This window comes from Prunus mume, linkage group LG6, assembly GCF_029339155.1.
Source record: "Prunus mume cultivar Tortuosa linkage group LG6, ASM2933915v1, whole genome shotgun sequence".
NCBI classification, from domain to species: Eukaryota; Viridiplantae; Streptophyta; class Magnoliopsida; order Rosales; family Rosaceae; genus Prunus; species Prunus mume.
Window position 1 is genome coordinate 13,817,061 of NC_142703.1, and position 15,324 is coordinate 13,832,384.

The following is a 15,324-nucleotide window of genomic DNA, read 5'->3' on the forward strand; positions in this document are numbered from 1 at the left end:
TAATAAATAAATAAATAAGCACTTCCAAGCCAAAATACTCACAGTATATCAGGTTGGGGACAGAGGAGGGGTTCCTCTGCTTCTAAAATATTCACATGGTAAACAAAAGTCATTAATCTAATGCAATGGCCACTGCTGCCAAGATCATTCAAAAGTAATATCCAAATTTCAGTCACTTAAAAATAAAGCACTTTTATGTTTTGTTTTTACCACTAAGATCCAAGCCAAAATACTCACAGATATATCAGATTGGGGGCAGAGGAGGGTAGATTAAAAACTCAAGAAAAGTAAACGTTGATTCAAGTAAAATAAGAACTCGAAAGGATTGACATTTCCCTAATTTCAATCCACCATGAGAACCACCCAAATCCACAAGCACAGCAAATTTCACAGATATTTCATCAAACAAAAACCCTCTGCGACAACGTTACCAATTTGACTGAATATTAAAATATATATATATATATATATATATATAATTTGCTGCAAGTAAAAGGTTGACTTTAGTCGTAATTAGCCATACCATTGTAACTTCTTAGTTCATCGTCTTGTTTCCAGCTCTTTTAAGACAGTGTTCGTATAGCTAGTGAAGGATTAATTTCTGGATTTGGGTGTAAAAAAGTATTCCATTTCTCTCTATGGACTACATTGCCAATCGATTGTTGGAAATTTTACGAAAGCGTCCAAGACATGACTTTAATTAAACATTGTTTTTTCAGATAAACGACGACATGGCATTTGTCACAAAGACTTGTAAGTTGAAGCCAACTGCCTTGATCCATGTTCATCTCTGCAAGCAATTCCCCTTGCCCATACAACATGTGTGATAGGTATTCTCCTCGTCTCCGCATAGAGTAGAAGTAGACCCACTTCAGATGCCTTGTTACTTTAATTCATTCTTTACCTGTGAGACCTTGTTATGCCCTGCAAACTTTGTTTCAACAAGAATGTTAAGCGGCAAACGAGCTCATGTAAAGTGCCAACCGACTTAAATTTAAACACACACCACAAAGACTTGTGCCCAACAGTCCAAACCCAGAGTCATCTCTTCAAGCAAGTCCTCTTCTTAGCTGCAAAAATTCACGGATGAATCATGGGTCCAAGAATATTATCTCTGAATGCACTGAGGCACGCCCTAATCGGAGCAACTGTTTAACGAGCTCCCAAGAATCATCAGCATAAGCAGGCTTAATTATAATCTTCTCAAGCACAGGGGAATTTAAAAGCAGAAATCTAATGAAATCTAATTCAGCTTTGACATCAGAGACGTCGGACATTTTGACAAATCGTAGTTGGGAGAATGGGAAAATCCAGTTGCCATATAAAGAGTTCACTTCTGACAAAGCAGAATGACCCTCTCTGTCAGCCTACACAAGATATATAGGCATCAGAAATTCTCGAAACAGAGTAGAGTTGGTTTGACATCTTAAATTCAACAGAAGAAATTTGCATGCATCAATAGAATAAAACTCACAGAAATTTCTTGGAAAGCAGATCCGGCGGCCTACACAAGATATATGGGCATCAGAATATTGATCACCTACTGAAAAACAGCTCTCTAAACTACAATTTTTAGAATAGAATTGGTTTGAAGCTTTAAATTAAACAGTAGAAATTTTCATGCATCATAGAATAAAACTCACAGAAATTTCTAGTTCTCGGACAGCAGGGGTACTTCTCAGAAGGCATAGAGCAGTTAAAATCTCCCTCAGATCATTAAAGTTTACGCTTATAGAAAGAAAGTTCAGATATAGACATGGTTTTGGAAGTTCTGCTGACAAGGCACCAAGAGCCAAAATCTAGAGCAGAAATCATCAAGAAAACTTCAGACTCCATGAACATGCTCCAATTTCCAAGGTCATGTAAATGATCATTTAATGAAAGTATGACACCAAGAAATCCATTACCTGTAAAAAGAATCCCTGAATTTTTAGCCTCTGAATATGAGGCAGGTGAACCAAAAACTTGACCAACATGCTGTGAGTACTGTCACAAGCCCATCTTTGGCCAACACTGGTGTCCGTACAAATGCAAACATCAGCAAGATTTAAGGTATTCTGAAAAATAACATCCTCAAAATCACCTTCAACATCAAGGAATTTGAGATTTGGTGCATCAATCTTGAGATGGGTGAAATTGAACTCTCTCAAAGTCAACCTTTCAAGCAGAGGACAGCAAGCTATCAGATTTTGGAAGGCATCTTGGGCCAAGGTAACACGCTGAAAAACAAGGCTTTTCAAATTCCTGAAGCCTTTGAATGTTGGCGGAGGTTTTATCAGACAACTGAATAACTCTAAATGTATCATATCTTCACAAGAAAACAAATATGAAGGAATACTGTAGCAGCAAACTTCCTCAATTTCAAGTACAAACTCTTTGATAGAGTTTCTTGATAGATGAAGAATCCATCGATCAATATCCCAAGTGGCTAGGCGATCTAGATGAGAAAGCTTAAACTTATGAATGGGGCCAATGTGACCTAGGAGTACATGATCAACAATGTCCACAAAGGTTATACGTTTTTTAGTTGAGACACACTGTTTATCAAACACAAGATGTCGAATCATAGCCGTTCTGTATCTCCACTTGCTTGATAAAACACTTGTCCTTGCTACCTCTCTAATGGGCAAATGTGACAAAATTTGTTCTAGAACATCACTTGGTAAGTTGCTAATTCTATCCAACTCCGACTCCGATTTCGAACGGGACTTAGGTGGTTCTCTTTGCTCCTGACATATTCAAGTAGTTGAAAACATCACTAATCTAATGCAATGGCCAATGGTAAGCAACAAAGTTCAAATACCTATTCTCACAACTAAAGAATTGTAACAATTTGCAGTTTTAGATTCTTTTTTACTACAAAAATGCAAGTGTCAATACTCGCAGTTGAAACTGAAAAGGTGTGAGTTTCCACTTAACAACGAGAAAAACACAATTCATAAGCAAAGCAAAAACTTCACTTACGTTATCAATTATAAAATTGACCCAAAAATCAATTAGAAAATGCCTTACTTGAAACCTTATCAATTGACTGAGAATGCAAAAGAATGTAAATTGCACGAAATTAGGAAATAAAAAATACAAACCCTTACCATATTCACTTCGCTTTGGTCCAGAAAAATGGAGATGGTGTGCCAAAAAGTTTGCCTTTTTCTGAAGAGGAGCCAATTAGGGTTTGCTAGGGATTGGAGAGCGAAAGAGAACCAATTTGGGCTTCAAATCCGAATTGTGAGAATTTGACTCGTCACACACGGCATTACTTACTTACTACTGGCTGAAACGGCGCCGTATAGCGTATCTTCATTTCATTCCCGCCCTTTTATAATGTGCATATTATCATGGACATATAAAAAACTTCTATTTCATTTTGCCTGAAGTTCCCTTGTCATAAATATTCATTTTACTAGATTTTTGGTATATCAATTTTTGAACATCAACGTGTAGCAGGATTTTTGAATTCAAAATCCTTGCTAAAATTTTTGGTGTCTTAAAAACAACATTTATTGGATTATGTCTAATCCTACTAGGACCAAATGTAGTAGGATTATAAATCCTACCAAAAGATTGGAGTTTAGGGCAAGGATTTACATAATTCATGAGCAATTAAGATGTTGTCAAGGGAAATTTTAAAGTTGTCATTCTTACTTGTATGTGAATCACAATTTGACACACACACATATATATATAATTTTTTATTTTTTATAATTTGGCTGAATTATTCCATAATATGTGTCAAACTGTGATCATTACCAGAGAAAGAATGGAAGGTCATTTTATCTTTTTAAAAATAAAATGTAAAAAAAATAAAAAGTAATAATAATAATCCATCCTCAAATTCAACTCTAAAATTTGAAGAATTTCTTGAAGTATTTTAGTTCATCATCTTCTTTCAACCTCTTATGATAGCTAATGAAGGATTAATTTTGGATTTGACCAATATGGTGTAGCACAGTAGAAAACCCCTCTCATGTAGTTAGACTTTCGCTTGTACTAAACAAAACATTCTGGATTTGGATGACAACATGACATTCATCACAAAGACTTGTAACCGTCTTACCATGCTCATCTCTGCAAGCAAATCCTCTAACCTTAGCTACCCAAATTCATTGATGAATCATGGCTCCAAGTGGAATATCTCCTCTTGATCCAAGGCACTATCCTAGAAGCGCAAATCTGATGAAATCATGGACGAATGGGCAATTAGTTTCTAAAGCATACTCTATTTGTTCAGTGCTATAAGAGTTTGTTTTAATTCGTTCTTTCCGTGTGAGACTTTGTTCTGCCCTGCAAACTTGTTTCAAAAATGATTAAATTGGCAAACGAGCTCAAATAAATCTAATTCATAATCCCCAAACGACTTAAATTTAAACAACATATGCCTTCACAAAGATGATTGCGATATGAAACATAACATCGTTCAGAAACATAGGCAGACATACAATATAAAGATTTGTGCCCAACAGTCCCAACCCACATTCATTTTCTTCAAGTCCTCTTGTCTTAGCTGCCAAAGTTCACTGATGAATCATGGGTCCAAGTAGATTATCTCTGAATGCACTGAGGCACGCCCTAACCGGAGCAACTGTGCACCGAGCTCCCAAGAATCATCGGGAGAAGAAGGCTTAACAATCATCTTCTCAAGCACAGGAGAATTTAAAAGCAGAAACCTGATGAAATCTAATTCAGGTTTGCAGTCATAGATGTAGGATATTTTAACAAGCCGCAGTTGGGTGAGTGGGAAAACCCGGTTGCCATATAAAGATTTCACTTCAGACCAAGCAGCCCGACTCTCTTGGTCGGCCTACACAAGATATAGGCATCAGAATCAATCTGAACTACAATTTTCAGAGTAGAGTTGGTTTGACATTTTAAATTCAACGGAAGAAATTTGCATGCATCAATAAAATAAAACTCACAGGCCATACTAGTACTCCGATACCACGGTCACCCTACACAAAATATATAGGCATCAGAATGTTAAAAAAAAGCTCTGTAAACTATAATTTTCAAAGTAGAACTGGTTTGACATTTTAAATACAACACAAGAACACTCACAAAAATTTCAAGTTTTTGGACAGTAGGGGAGCTTCTCATGAGGCGTAGGACAGTTAGAATTTGCACCGGATCATTGAAGTTTACCCATATAGAAAGAAATTTCAAATATGGACATGGTTTAGGAAGCTTTGCTGACAAGGCACCAACAGCCAAAATCCAGAACATAAATCATCGAGGAAACATCATACTCAATGAACATGCTCATATTTCCACGGTCATTTAAATGATTATTTAATGAAAGTATGACACCAGAAAATCCATTACCTGTAAAGAGAATCCCACAATATCAAGCTTCTGAATATGAGGCAGGTGAACCAAAAACTTGACCAAATTGCTAGACCTGTCAGAAACCCATCTTCGGCCAACTTCAGAATCAATGCAAACATCCACAAGATTTAAGGTATTCTCAAAAACAACATCCTCAAAATCACCTTGAACATAAAGGAATTGGAGATTTGGAGCATCTATCTTGAGAATGGGGAAAGGGAAGTCTAGTAAAGTCAACCTTTCAAGCAGAGGACAGCAAGCAATCAGATTTTGGAACCCAACTTGGGCCAAGGTAACACGCTGAAAAACAAGGCTTTTCAAATTCCTGAAGCCTTTGAATGTTGATGGAGGTTTTAGCACACATCCAAGTAACTCTAAATGGATCATATCTTGACAAGAAAACAAACATGAAGCAATTGTATAGTTGAACCCTTGCCGAATCTCAAGTATAAACTCTTTGATAGAGTTTCTTGATAGATGAAGAATCCATCGATCAATATCCCAAGTGGCTACACCACCTACATGAGAAAGCTTAAACTTGTGAATGGGGCCAATGTGACCTAGGAGTACATGATCAACAATGTTCACAAAGCTTATATGCTCTTGTGTTGAGACACACTGATGATCAAACACAAGATGAGGAAGCATAGCCGATCTGTATCTCCACTTTCTTGATAAAACACTTGTCCTCACTGCCTCTCTAACCCACAAATGTGACAAAAGTTTTGCTATAACATCACTTGGTAAGTTGCTAATTCTATCCAACTCCATCTCCGATTTCGAACGGGAGTTGGGTGTTTCTCTTTCCTCCTGACATATTCAAGTAGTTGAAAACATTACTGATCTAATACAATGGCCAGTGGTATAGGGAGGGAGAAGAGATAGTAAGCAACAAAGTTCAAATATCTATTCTCACAACAGAATGAATTGTCACCACATTTCACGGGGGGATACATAACAAGTTGCAGGTTTACATTCTATTTTACTACTGAAAAAAATGCTAGTGTCAACTTAACAACAATGCCATAAAGGAAGTGGATTTGCCTAATTCCCTTTCACTTAACAATGAGAAAAACACTATCTACATACTTTATCAACTAGAAAATGCCTCAGTTGAACCCTTATCAATTGACCGGGAAAGGAAAATAATGCAGATTACACGAAATTAGGGGAGAAAAAGAGCCTTACCATATTCACTTCGCTTTGGTTTAGGAGCGATCCAAAACCAAAGGAGTCAATTGGGGTTTGTTATGGAGTGAGAGAGTGAGAGAGAACCAATTGGGTTTGAAATCTGGTGAAGTTGGAAATAGCAATGAAGGCCTGAGTTTTGAGAACATGACTCGTCACAAATTACTAGTACTAATCTAGGTCCAAACGGCGTCTTCATAATCATTCCCGCCTCATTCTGTGTGCATATTATTTTGTAATTTGTACTCGTGCGTCAATTACTAACGACAGCGTTTTCAAGAAGCTAAAAAACCATCGGCTCTTATTTTAATTTCCTATTGTACCCTTCTCTTCTGAACCCAATATATAAGAAAGAAAACAAACCGACACATCTCGTCTGAGAATTTTGGTAGAAGAGATGGGCCTAATTTGCTATATGGGCTTAATTTGATTCTTGGCCTCTGTAATTTTTCCATATGGAGATGAGCCTAGTTTCTACATGAAGCTAGCCCAGGTTTTATTTGTTTATCGTTAAATCAAGCTAATTAATTTAATCCAACACCTAACCAATTTGTTCTAATGGCTGAAAAATAGAATCTCACCTAAGAGCCATATATAATGCTCTCACTATAGAATTCTTGATGACGGAAATTAGTAGAATGGTTTCTGGAGTTTTCCTCTACATTTTTTGGGGTCAATCCCTCCTCCCACCTTCATTTCTGGTACTAGTAAAATGGCTACTCTCTCTGTCGTGTGCTTTTGATGAGAGAAAAAGAAACATGTCTTTTGGTCTTTCCTTGGGTGTTATCCAAATTGCTTAAGGGTACCAACGGAAATGAAAATAATAATAATAGGACTTTTAGCTTCTTGACAACAAGACGTGTCAGACATCATTTGCTAAAGGAGTACATGCAATAATTTACACATGATTTATTTTGAGTGCTGCTATTCCAACTCACTTCTCCTATTTTCCCACATGCAATAATTAACTCTAAATGCATCATATGTTGAAAAGAAAACAAACATGAAGGAATTGTATAGTTGAACCCTTGCCGAATCTCAAGTATGAACTCTTTGATAGAGTTTCTTGATAGACGAAGAATCCATCGATCAATATCCCAAGTGGCAGACAACCTAGAGAAGAAAGCTTAAACTTGTGAATTGGGGCAATGTGACCTAGGAGAACATGGTCAACAATGTTCACAAAGCTTATATGCTCTAGTGATGAGACACACTGATCATCAAACACAAGATGAGGAAGCATAGCCGATCTGTATCTCCACTTGCTTGATAAAACACTTGTCCTCACTGCCTCTCTAACCCACAAATGTGACAAAAGTTTTGCTATAACATCACTTGGTAAGTTGCTAATTCTGTCCAACTCCATCTCCAATTTTAAAAGGGATTTAGGTGGTTCTCTTTGCCCCTGAAAAATTCAAGTAGTTGAAAACATCACGGATCTAATGCATTGGCCAGTGGTATAGAGAGGGGGAAGAGATAGTAAGCAACAAAGTTCAAACATCCATTCTCCCAACTGAAGGAATTGTTACCACATTTCATTTTCACAGGGGGATACATAACAAGTTGCAGTTTTACATTATTTTCCGCTTCAAAGTAACTCTAACATTTGAAGAATTTCTTTGTAATAATTTTTTAGTTCGTCATCTTCTTTCAAGCTCTTTTGAGATGGTGGGTTTGTATAGTGAATGAGAGATTATTTCTAGATGCGGACGTAAAAATGCAAACCAATGGATATAATATAAGTTGAGGAAAGTGTTTGGGAAAGCAATTAGTTTCCGAAGCATATACTCGTATTTTCACTGTTACAATAAGTTTGCTTTAATTAATTATTTCCATGTGAGACATTGTTCTGCCCTGCAAACTTTGTTTCAATAAGGATGTAAATTGGCAAATGAACTCAGATATATCTAATTCCTAATCCCCAAAGCGAGTTAACTTTGAACACCATATGCCTCCACAAAGAGAATTACAAGCATGCGACATCCAGTTAAGAAACATAGGCAGGCATATACCAAAAAGACTTGTTCCCAACAGTTCAAACCACATTCATTTCTTCAAGCAAGTCCTCCTGTCTTAGCTGCTAAAGTTCCCTCATGAATCTGGGTCCAAGAAGATTATCTCTGAATGCACTGAGGCACGCCCTAACCGGAGAAACTGTTTAATGAGCTCCAGAGAATCACTGGCATCATCAGGTGTAACAATCATCTTCTCGAGCACAGGAGAATTTAAAAGCAGAAATCTGATGAAATCTAATTCAGTTTTGAGATCAAAGATGTAGGATATTTTGACAAGTCGCAGTTGGGTGAATGGGAAAATACAGTTGCCATATAAAGAGTTCACTTCTGACAAAGCAGCCTGAACCTCTTGGTGGGCCTACACAAGATATATATGCATCAGAATCTCTCTAAACAGTGTAGAGTTGGTTTGACATTTGAAATTCAATAAAAGATATTTACATGCATTAATAGAATAAAACTCACATAAAAATCTTGTTCTTCTACGAGAGCAGGGTATACCTACACAAGATATATGGGCATCAGAATGTTGATCACCTACTGTAAAATAGCTCTCTCAACTACAATTTTCAGAGTAGAATTGGATTGACATTTTAAATTCAACAGAAGAAATTTGCACGCATCGATAGAATAAAACTCACAGAAATTTCTAGTTCTTGGACAGCAGGGTAGCTTCTCAGGAGGCATAGGACAGTTAAAACCTCCGCCGGATCATTAAAGTTTACCATTACGGAAAGAAATTTCAAATATAGGCATGTTTAGGAAGCTTTGGTGACAAGGAGCCAACAACCAAAATCTAGACCAGAAATCATCAAGAAAACATCAGACCTAATGAACATGCTCATATTTCCACGGTCATGTAAATGATTATTTAATAAAAGTATGACACCAGAAAATCTGTTACCTGCAAAAAATATCTCCCAATCTTTAGCCTCTGGACAAGAGGCAGCTGAACCAAAAACTTGACCAAATTGCTATTGTCACAAACCCATGTTCTTCCGTGAGGATAGATATAAACGCGAACATCAGCCAGATTTAAGGTATTCTCAAAAGTAACATCCCCAAAATCACCTTCGACGTCAAGGAATTGGAGATTTGATGCATCAATCTTGAGATGGGTGAAAGTGGGAATTGACAAAGTCAACTTTTCAAGCAGAGGACAGCAAGCAATTAGATTTTGGAACACATCTTGGTCCACGGCAACACCCTTAAGAAGAAGGCTTTTCAAATTCCTGAAGCCTTTGAATGTTGATGGAGGTTTTAGCACACATATAAGTAACTCTAAACGAATCATATCTTGACAAGAAAACAAATATGAAGGAATTCTGTAGGGGCAAGTTCCCCAATTTTTAAGTATGAATTCTTTGATAGAGTTTCTTGACAGATGAAGAATCCATCAATCAATATCCCAATTGTCTAGACAATCTCCACCAGAAAGCTCAAACTTGTGAATGGGGCCAATGTGACCTAGGAGTACATGATCAACAATGTTCACAAAGGTTATATTCTCTCGTGTTGAGACACACTGATCATCAAACACAAGATGAGGAAGCATAGCCGATCTGTATCTCCACTTGGTTGATAAAACACCTGTCCTCACTGCCCCTCTAATGGGCAAACATGACAAAAAAATTTCTATAACATCACTTGGTAAGTTGCTAAATCTGTCCACCTCCATCTCCAATTTCAAACGGGACTTGGGTGGTTTTCTTTGCTTCTGACATATTCAAGTAGTTGAAAACATCACTGATCTAATGCAATGGATAGTGGAGTAGAGAGAGCGAATCAATAGCAAGCAACAAAGTTCAAATATCTATTGTCACAAGTTCACAACTAAGGAATTGTAACCACATTTCACATGGAGATACGTAACAAGTCGCAGTATATGGTTATTACACAAACTACAAATTTGTGAGCTTTCTTAGTTTAGTACGGTAGAGTTCCATTTCAGTTGGAACTTGGAACATTGGATTGTGGTGGGTCAAGCTCACTACCATAAAGGAAGATTACCATGTGAAAAAATCTCTACTTTCCATAACCAACACAATAAATAGAGCTACCATCTTCATGTCAGGGGCAGAGACAAGTGGAGTTTAGCCAGAAGTAGAGAAGTCGTACAATTTCCCAGAGGCAAATGAGTTGTTGTTGTGATGTGAATATTAAGGACTTGAAAGGAGAGGAGGTTTTGCCCAATTCCCCTCCACTTAACAATGAGAAAAACACATTCTTTATAATAATAAAAAATCTTCACACACTTTATCAGTTAGAAAATTGATCAAAAAATCATTTAGAAAGTGCCTCAGTTGAAACCTTATCAATTGACTGGGAATGAAAATTGCACGAAATTAGAGCGAAAAAGAACCTTACCATATTCCCTTCGCTTTGGTCCAGAGAAATGGAGATAAGAGGAGCGCATCCACCCACCAAAGGAGCGAATTAGGGTTTGCTGCTTGCGATCAGAGAGTGAGAGAGCCCATTGGGGTTTCAATTTCAAATGTGGTGTCGTCCAAACTGCCCAAACGGCATCGTCCTGTCAAACATCTCTGATGTCATGCATGTCAAGCCACAGAGCAATGGCGCCAGAACCCCCTACCTTCACGCTGTTTTAACCATTAAACCATTTTTACCCAAATTAATTTAGTCATTGGAGTAATCGATTGTGACTGAACAAAGTGGCGATGGTGGGGCAATGAATTTTCATGTGTGAATCTGTTGGTAATAGTCCAAAACCAAGCATCAATGGCTTGTGTGGTTACAGAGAGAAAATAAAAGGTATCAATGGCTGAACCCAATACCAAATACGACCGCCAGCTCAGGTACTTTTTCTCTTCCTCTCTCTTTCTTCACCGTTTTGTCTTCCTCAAAACTCAAGCTCTTGTATACCCCATGGGTTGGATTTGTCTTTTAGATTGTTTGTGGTTCTTCGATTGTGTTAAATAGGGCTGCTGTGTTTTCATTTTCGCGCCAAGCAATCAGGGAAGATGAGTGAGGATTGGGAGGGAAAGGGATCAAGGACTATATTGCCCTCCTATTCTGTTTCACATGAGCCTCACGTGCGAATATAAGTTACCTTTGGATGAAATCCGCTACAATCGAACGGCATAGTGTGAAATTGACCATTTAAATGAATTCAAGTGCTAAATTTATCATATTAAAGATAATTCGGTTAGGGTCCTAATTCGAGGAGGTGTAGTAGAATTTACTCTTTAATTTATCATATTGAAGATAAGACTAGAAGAAGTATCTATGGCCGGTAGAGACAAGCAAACAACTGATCAATTCTTTGTCGTTTCTAGTCCAGGTATTGTTTCCCCAATCAAAACAATTTAGATGCCATGTTAGTCGTGTACATGCATGAATTACTAATAGTGTAATTTATATCTATTTGAGAAATTAGTTAAAATAGTCATTCTTCACAACTTTTATTTCAAAATAGTCAAAGCTCTCTATTTTATGACTTGTAAACGTCAAATACACAGCCAACAAAATCTAACTTAGTGAAAATGAACTTTGACTTGCAAACTAGTAGTCTCATGTTGAAATATCATTAAAATAATAGTTAGTTAGTTTGTCAAACAACAAAGTTGATCGCATTAGAATTGGATTGATTTACTTCGGGCTTTTTAGGAGCTATGGTCCCTGAACTTTATATCGACTTTAGCTTTAGTGCCGCATTTTTCAAAATGGCCTCTACGGTCCCTTAACTTCACTTCCGTTTGTAGCAAAGGTCATGGATTAACTTATGTTACTTATTTTTTGTCAAAATGAGGGGTGTATTGGTCCTTTTAGGTGGGTTTTAGTTCCCACCAACGTGAATCTCCTCTCCCCTCTTTCTTCCATGGCATCCTCTAGTTCTCAAAAATTTGTCTTTAGTAATTTACACATGTATCTTTGCGTATGATAACCAATTCTCATATCATTGTGATCATGAAAAAATTCTTTGAATAGTCATCTCTTTCTCTACTTTTTCTTTTTGGTCTACATTTTTAGCTCGCTAGGTATCATCAAGAAAACATCAGACCCAATGAACATGCTCAAATTTCCATGGTCATGTAAATGATCATTTAATGAAAGTATGACACCAGAAAATCCGTTACCTGTAAAAAGAATCCCTGAATTTTTAGCCTCTGAATATGAGGCAGGTGAACCAAAAACTTGACCAAATTGCTAGAACTGTTGCGAACCCATCTTTGGTCGACATAATTGTCCATAGAAATGCAAACATCTGCCAGATTTAAGGTATTCTCAAAGTAACATCCTCAAAATCACCTTCGACATGAAGGAATTGGAGATTTGGTGCATCAATCTTGAGATGGGTGAAAGTGAACCCTAACAAAGTCAACTTTTCAAGCAGAGAACAGCAAGCAATTAGATTGTGGAACACATCTTGGGCCAGGGTAACATGGTCAATAACAAGGCTTTTCAAATTCCTGAAGCCTTTGAATGTTGGCGGAGATTTTAGCAAACAACGAAATAACTCTAAACGGATACAAATATGAAGGAACTCTGTAGTGCCCCTTCCCAAATTACAAGTATGAGCTCTTTGATAGAGTTTCTAGATAGACGAAGAATCCATCGATCGATATCCCAAGTGGCTAGACAGCCAAAGTGAGAAAGCTTAAACTTGTGAATGGGAAACACTGATAATCAAACACAAGATGAGGAAGCATAGCCGATCTGTATCTCAGTTGCTTGATAGAACACTTGTCCTGACTGCCTCTCTATTGGGCAAATGTGACAAAATTTGTTCTACAACATCACTTAGTAAGTTGCTAATTCTATCAACTCCATCTCCGATTTCAGACACGGGACTTGGTGGTTCTCTTTGCTCCTGACATATTCAAGTAGTTGAAAACATCACTGATCTAATGCAATGGCCAGTGGTGCAGAGAGGGAAACAACAAAATTCAAATATCTATTCTCACAATCCACAAGCAAAATCGATCAAAACCAAAAAACAATCCACAAGCAAAGCAAAACTTCCCGTGCTTTATCATTTACAAAATTTACCAAAAAATAAATTAGAAAATGCATACTTGAAAGTTTAAACCATATCAACTGACAGAGAATGCAAAATAATGCAAATTGCACGAAATTAGGGAAAATAAAATTAAAAACTTTACCAAATTCAGTACGCTTTGGTCCAGAAAAATGGAGATAGTGAGCCCAAAAAAAATTGCGTTTTGATCAAGATAACTTGTAGAGAGAGCGCATCGACGAAACTAATGTTAAGAATTTCAGACATTTTGAAGTAACAGGAGGAGCCAATTAGGGTTTGCTAGTTGTTAGAGGTGAGGGGCTTCAATTCTGATTTGGGAGAATCTGACTCATCCACACCGCATTACTCTACAGGCTGAAACGGCGGCGTGTTACAGGCTTGAAACGGCGCCGTGTGCATATATTATCATCCGTTCTCTGGTACACGGGGACCAAGAGATTCTTGGGCAACTGCCATTGGATTAAATCCAACGGTGGATAAGAGTTTAAACAATAAACTCATTTTATAGTTTTTAATGTCAATTTTTTTGGGGAAATAATTTATAGAGACTTTAACATCAGTACGCCACCTCAGGCTTCTTTTGACACTTTGGATGTTTTGCGGTCGTGGGTATACTGTGTTGGTCTTTAATTGGGGTTTTCTTTTCTTTGTTTGTTAGGGTCTTTTATTGTTTTGAATTGGAATCTCTTATTAGTAATATGTGTGACACTCTTTTCTACCCTGAGTTTGTCCTGTGTGATTTTCCTAAAAAGATTTTAATGAGACTAACGTATTCGTATCGGTCTTAGTAAGCCTTTTTGGCTTATGAATGAAATCTTCTTCTCAAATAAAATTCACTTAATATCAAAAATTACGACATGTCTCTAATATGTATTTTGTCGTCCTTATTAACTTTTGCATTTAAACTTTTCCCTTCTTGATCGTACTTGGGATTGGGAGAGATGTCTTTTACACTTGGGATTGTCACATTGTTTTTTATTTTGAATATTTTCTTGTAATTTTTTTAGTTTATCTTCTTCTTTCAAGCACTTTTGAGATGGTGGGTTTGTGTAGCTAGCTAGTGAAGGATTAGATTCTGGATTTGGATGTAAAAATGTAAGCCATTGCCAATCGTTTTGAACATCTTAGAATCCAACTATTTTTTGCTTTTGTTGTTTGAAAAAGGCTTAGAATCCAACTATTTTTCCTAGTTATTTTGGTAGCTTTTACACATGAGGTGAGATCCACATGAATATAAGAATGAAGTAGAGTGTTTGGGAAAGCAATTAGTTTCTGAAGCAATTCCTTGTAATTCATCTTTCCCTGTGAGACTTTGTGCTTCCCTGCAAACTTTGTTTCAATAAGTTGGCAAACAACTTAAATTTAAACAACATATGCCTCAACAAAGATAATTGTGATACTTTTCAGAAACATAGGCAGGCATAAACCAAAGAGACTTGTGCCAAACAGTCCAAAACCGCATTCATTTCTTCAATCAAATTCTTATCTATCTTAGCTGCCAAAGTTCACTGATGAATCATTGGTCAGTTAGGCATTTGAGGCACGTTGTTCAACGCAGCGACACCTGGAAAGTGGATTGGAATTTGAAAAAACTTTGGTTAACATCATCTTAAGACCTGCCCAACGAGTGCCAAAGCCAAACTCAGTGGAGGTTTAACATGAGGAGATTGCTGAACATGATGGGACAGGGTAATGGCTGGAAAATAGGGAACTACTATAGGAATACAGAACTACTTTCCCAACTCTTATATTCATGGGGAATGTGACCTTGGAGTACATGATCAACAATGTTCACAGCTT

General features: G+C 37.1%; 2 protein-coding genes and 1 pseudogene across 9 annotated transcripts; all 3 read right to left on the reverse strand.

Moving 5' to 3' along the window:
* Positions 1-606: 606 nt before the first annotated feature.
* On the reverse strand, positions 607-3,241 carry LOC148916165 (F-box/FBD/LRR-repeat protein At1g13570-like). 6 transcript variants are annotated; one of them, XR_016128144.1, is made up of 6 exons: positions 3,093-3,241; positions 1,908-2,729; positions 1,644-1,799; positions 1,475-1,504; positions 1,007-1,367; positions 607-931 (listed from the first exon to the last, which is right to left on the reverse strand). XR_016128144.1 is itself a non-coding variant. In XM_089055170.1 (5 exons), the coding sequence occupies exons 1-5, from the start codon at positions 3,093-3,095 to the stop codon at positions 1,092-1,094; spliced, it is 1,287 nt and encodes a 428-aa protein (XP_088911296.1). In that variant the 5' UTR covers positions 3,096-3,241; the 3' UTR covers positions 607-1,091. The 6 variants fall into 6 exon arrangements, 5 of the variants coding, with proteins under 5 accessions (XP_088911296.1, XP_088911298.1, XP_088911301.1 ...); XM_089055170.1 differs by having other exon boundaries at positions 607-1,367; XM_089055172.1 differs by having other exon boundaries at positions 607-1,367; positions 1,908-2,726; positions 3,093-3,226.
* Positions 3,242-4,325: 1,084 nt separating this feature from the next.
* Positions 4,326-6,126, reverse strand: LOC148916166 (F-box/FBD/LRR-repeat protein At1g13570-like). Of its 2 annotated transcripts, none has more exons than XM_089055176.1 (3): positions 5,322-6,126; positions 5,050-5,213; positions 4,326-4,801 (listed from the first exon to the last, which is right to left on the reverse strand). In XM_089055176.1, the coding sequence occupies exons 1-3, from the start codon at positions 6,091-6,093 to the stop codon at positions 4,526-4,528; spliced, it is 1,212 nt and encodes a 403-aa protein (XP_088911302.1). In that variant the 5' UTR covers positions 6,094-6,126; the 3' UTR covers positions 4,326-4,525. The 2 variants fall into 2 exon arrangements, with proteins under 2 accessions (XP_088911302.1, XP_088911303.1); XM_089055177.1 differs by having other exon boundaries at positions 5,056-5,212; positions 5,321-6,126.
* A 2,155-nt stretch (positions 6,127-8,281) lies between these two features.
* LOC148916167 (F-box/FBD/LRR-repeat protein At1g13570-like) lies at positions 8,282-11,398 on the reverse strand (annotated as a pseudogene). Its single transcript, XR_016128143.1, has 5 exons — positions 10,893-11,398; positions 9,430-10,242; positions 9,167-9,321; positions 8,991-9,026; positions 8,282-8,883 (listed from the first exon to the last, which is right to left on the reverse strand). The product of XR_016128143.1 is annotated as an F-box/FBD/LRR-repeat protein At1g13570-like (transcript).
* Between the last annotated feature and the right edge of the window lie 3,926 nt (positions 11,399-15,324).

Excerpts from the sequence above, each read along its gene's own strand:
- LOC148916166 (XM_089055176.1), bottom strand. The coding sequence starts at position 6,093 with ATGGAGTTGGATAGAATTAGCAACTTACCAAGTGATGTTATAGCAAAA. Across the intron at positions 5,214-5,321 it reads TATTGTGGGATTCTCTTTAC|GGATTTTGGCTGTTGGTGCC; the intron begins AGGTAATGGATT and ends GATTTATGTTCT. Across the intron at positions 4,802-5,049 it reads AACTTGAAATTTTTGTGAGT|GCCGACCAAGAGAGTCGGGC; the intron begins GTTCTTGTGTTG and ends TATCTTGTGTAG.
- LOC148916165 (XM_089055170.1), bottom strand. Across the intron at positions 1,505-1,643 it reads TCCGAGAACTAGAAATTTCT|GCCGCCGGATCTGCTTTCCA; the intron begins GTGAGTTTTATT and ends TATCTTGTGTAG. Across the intron at positions 1,368-1,474 it reads CTGCTTTCCAAGAAATTTCT|GCTGACAGAGAGGGTCATTC; the intron begins GTGAGTTTTATT and ends TATCTTGTGTAG.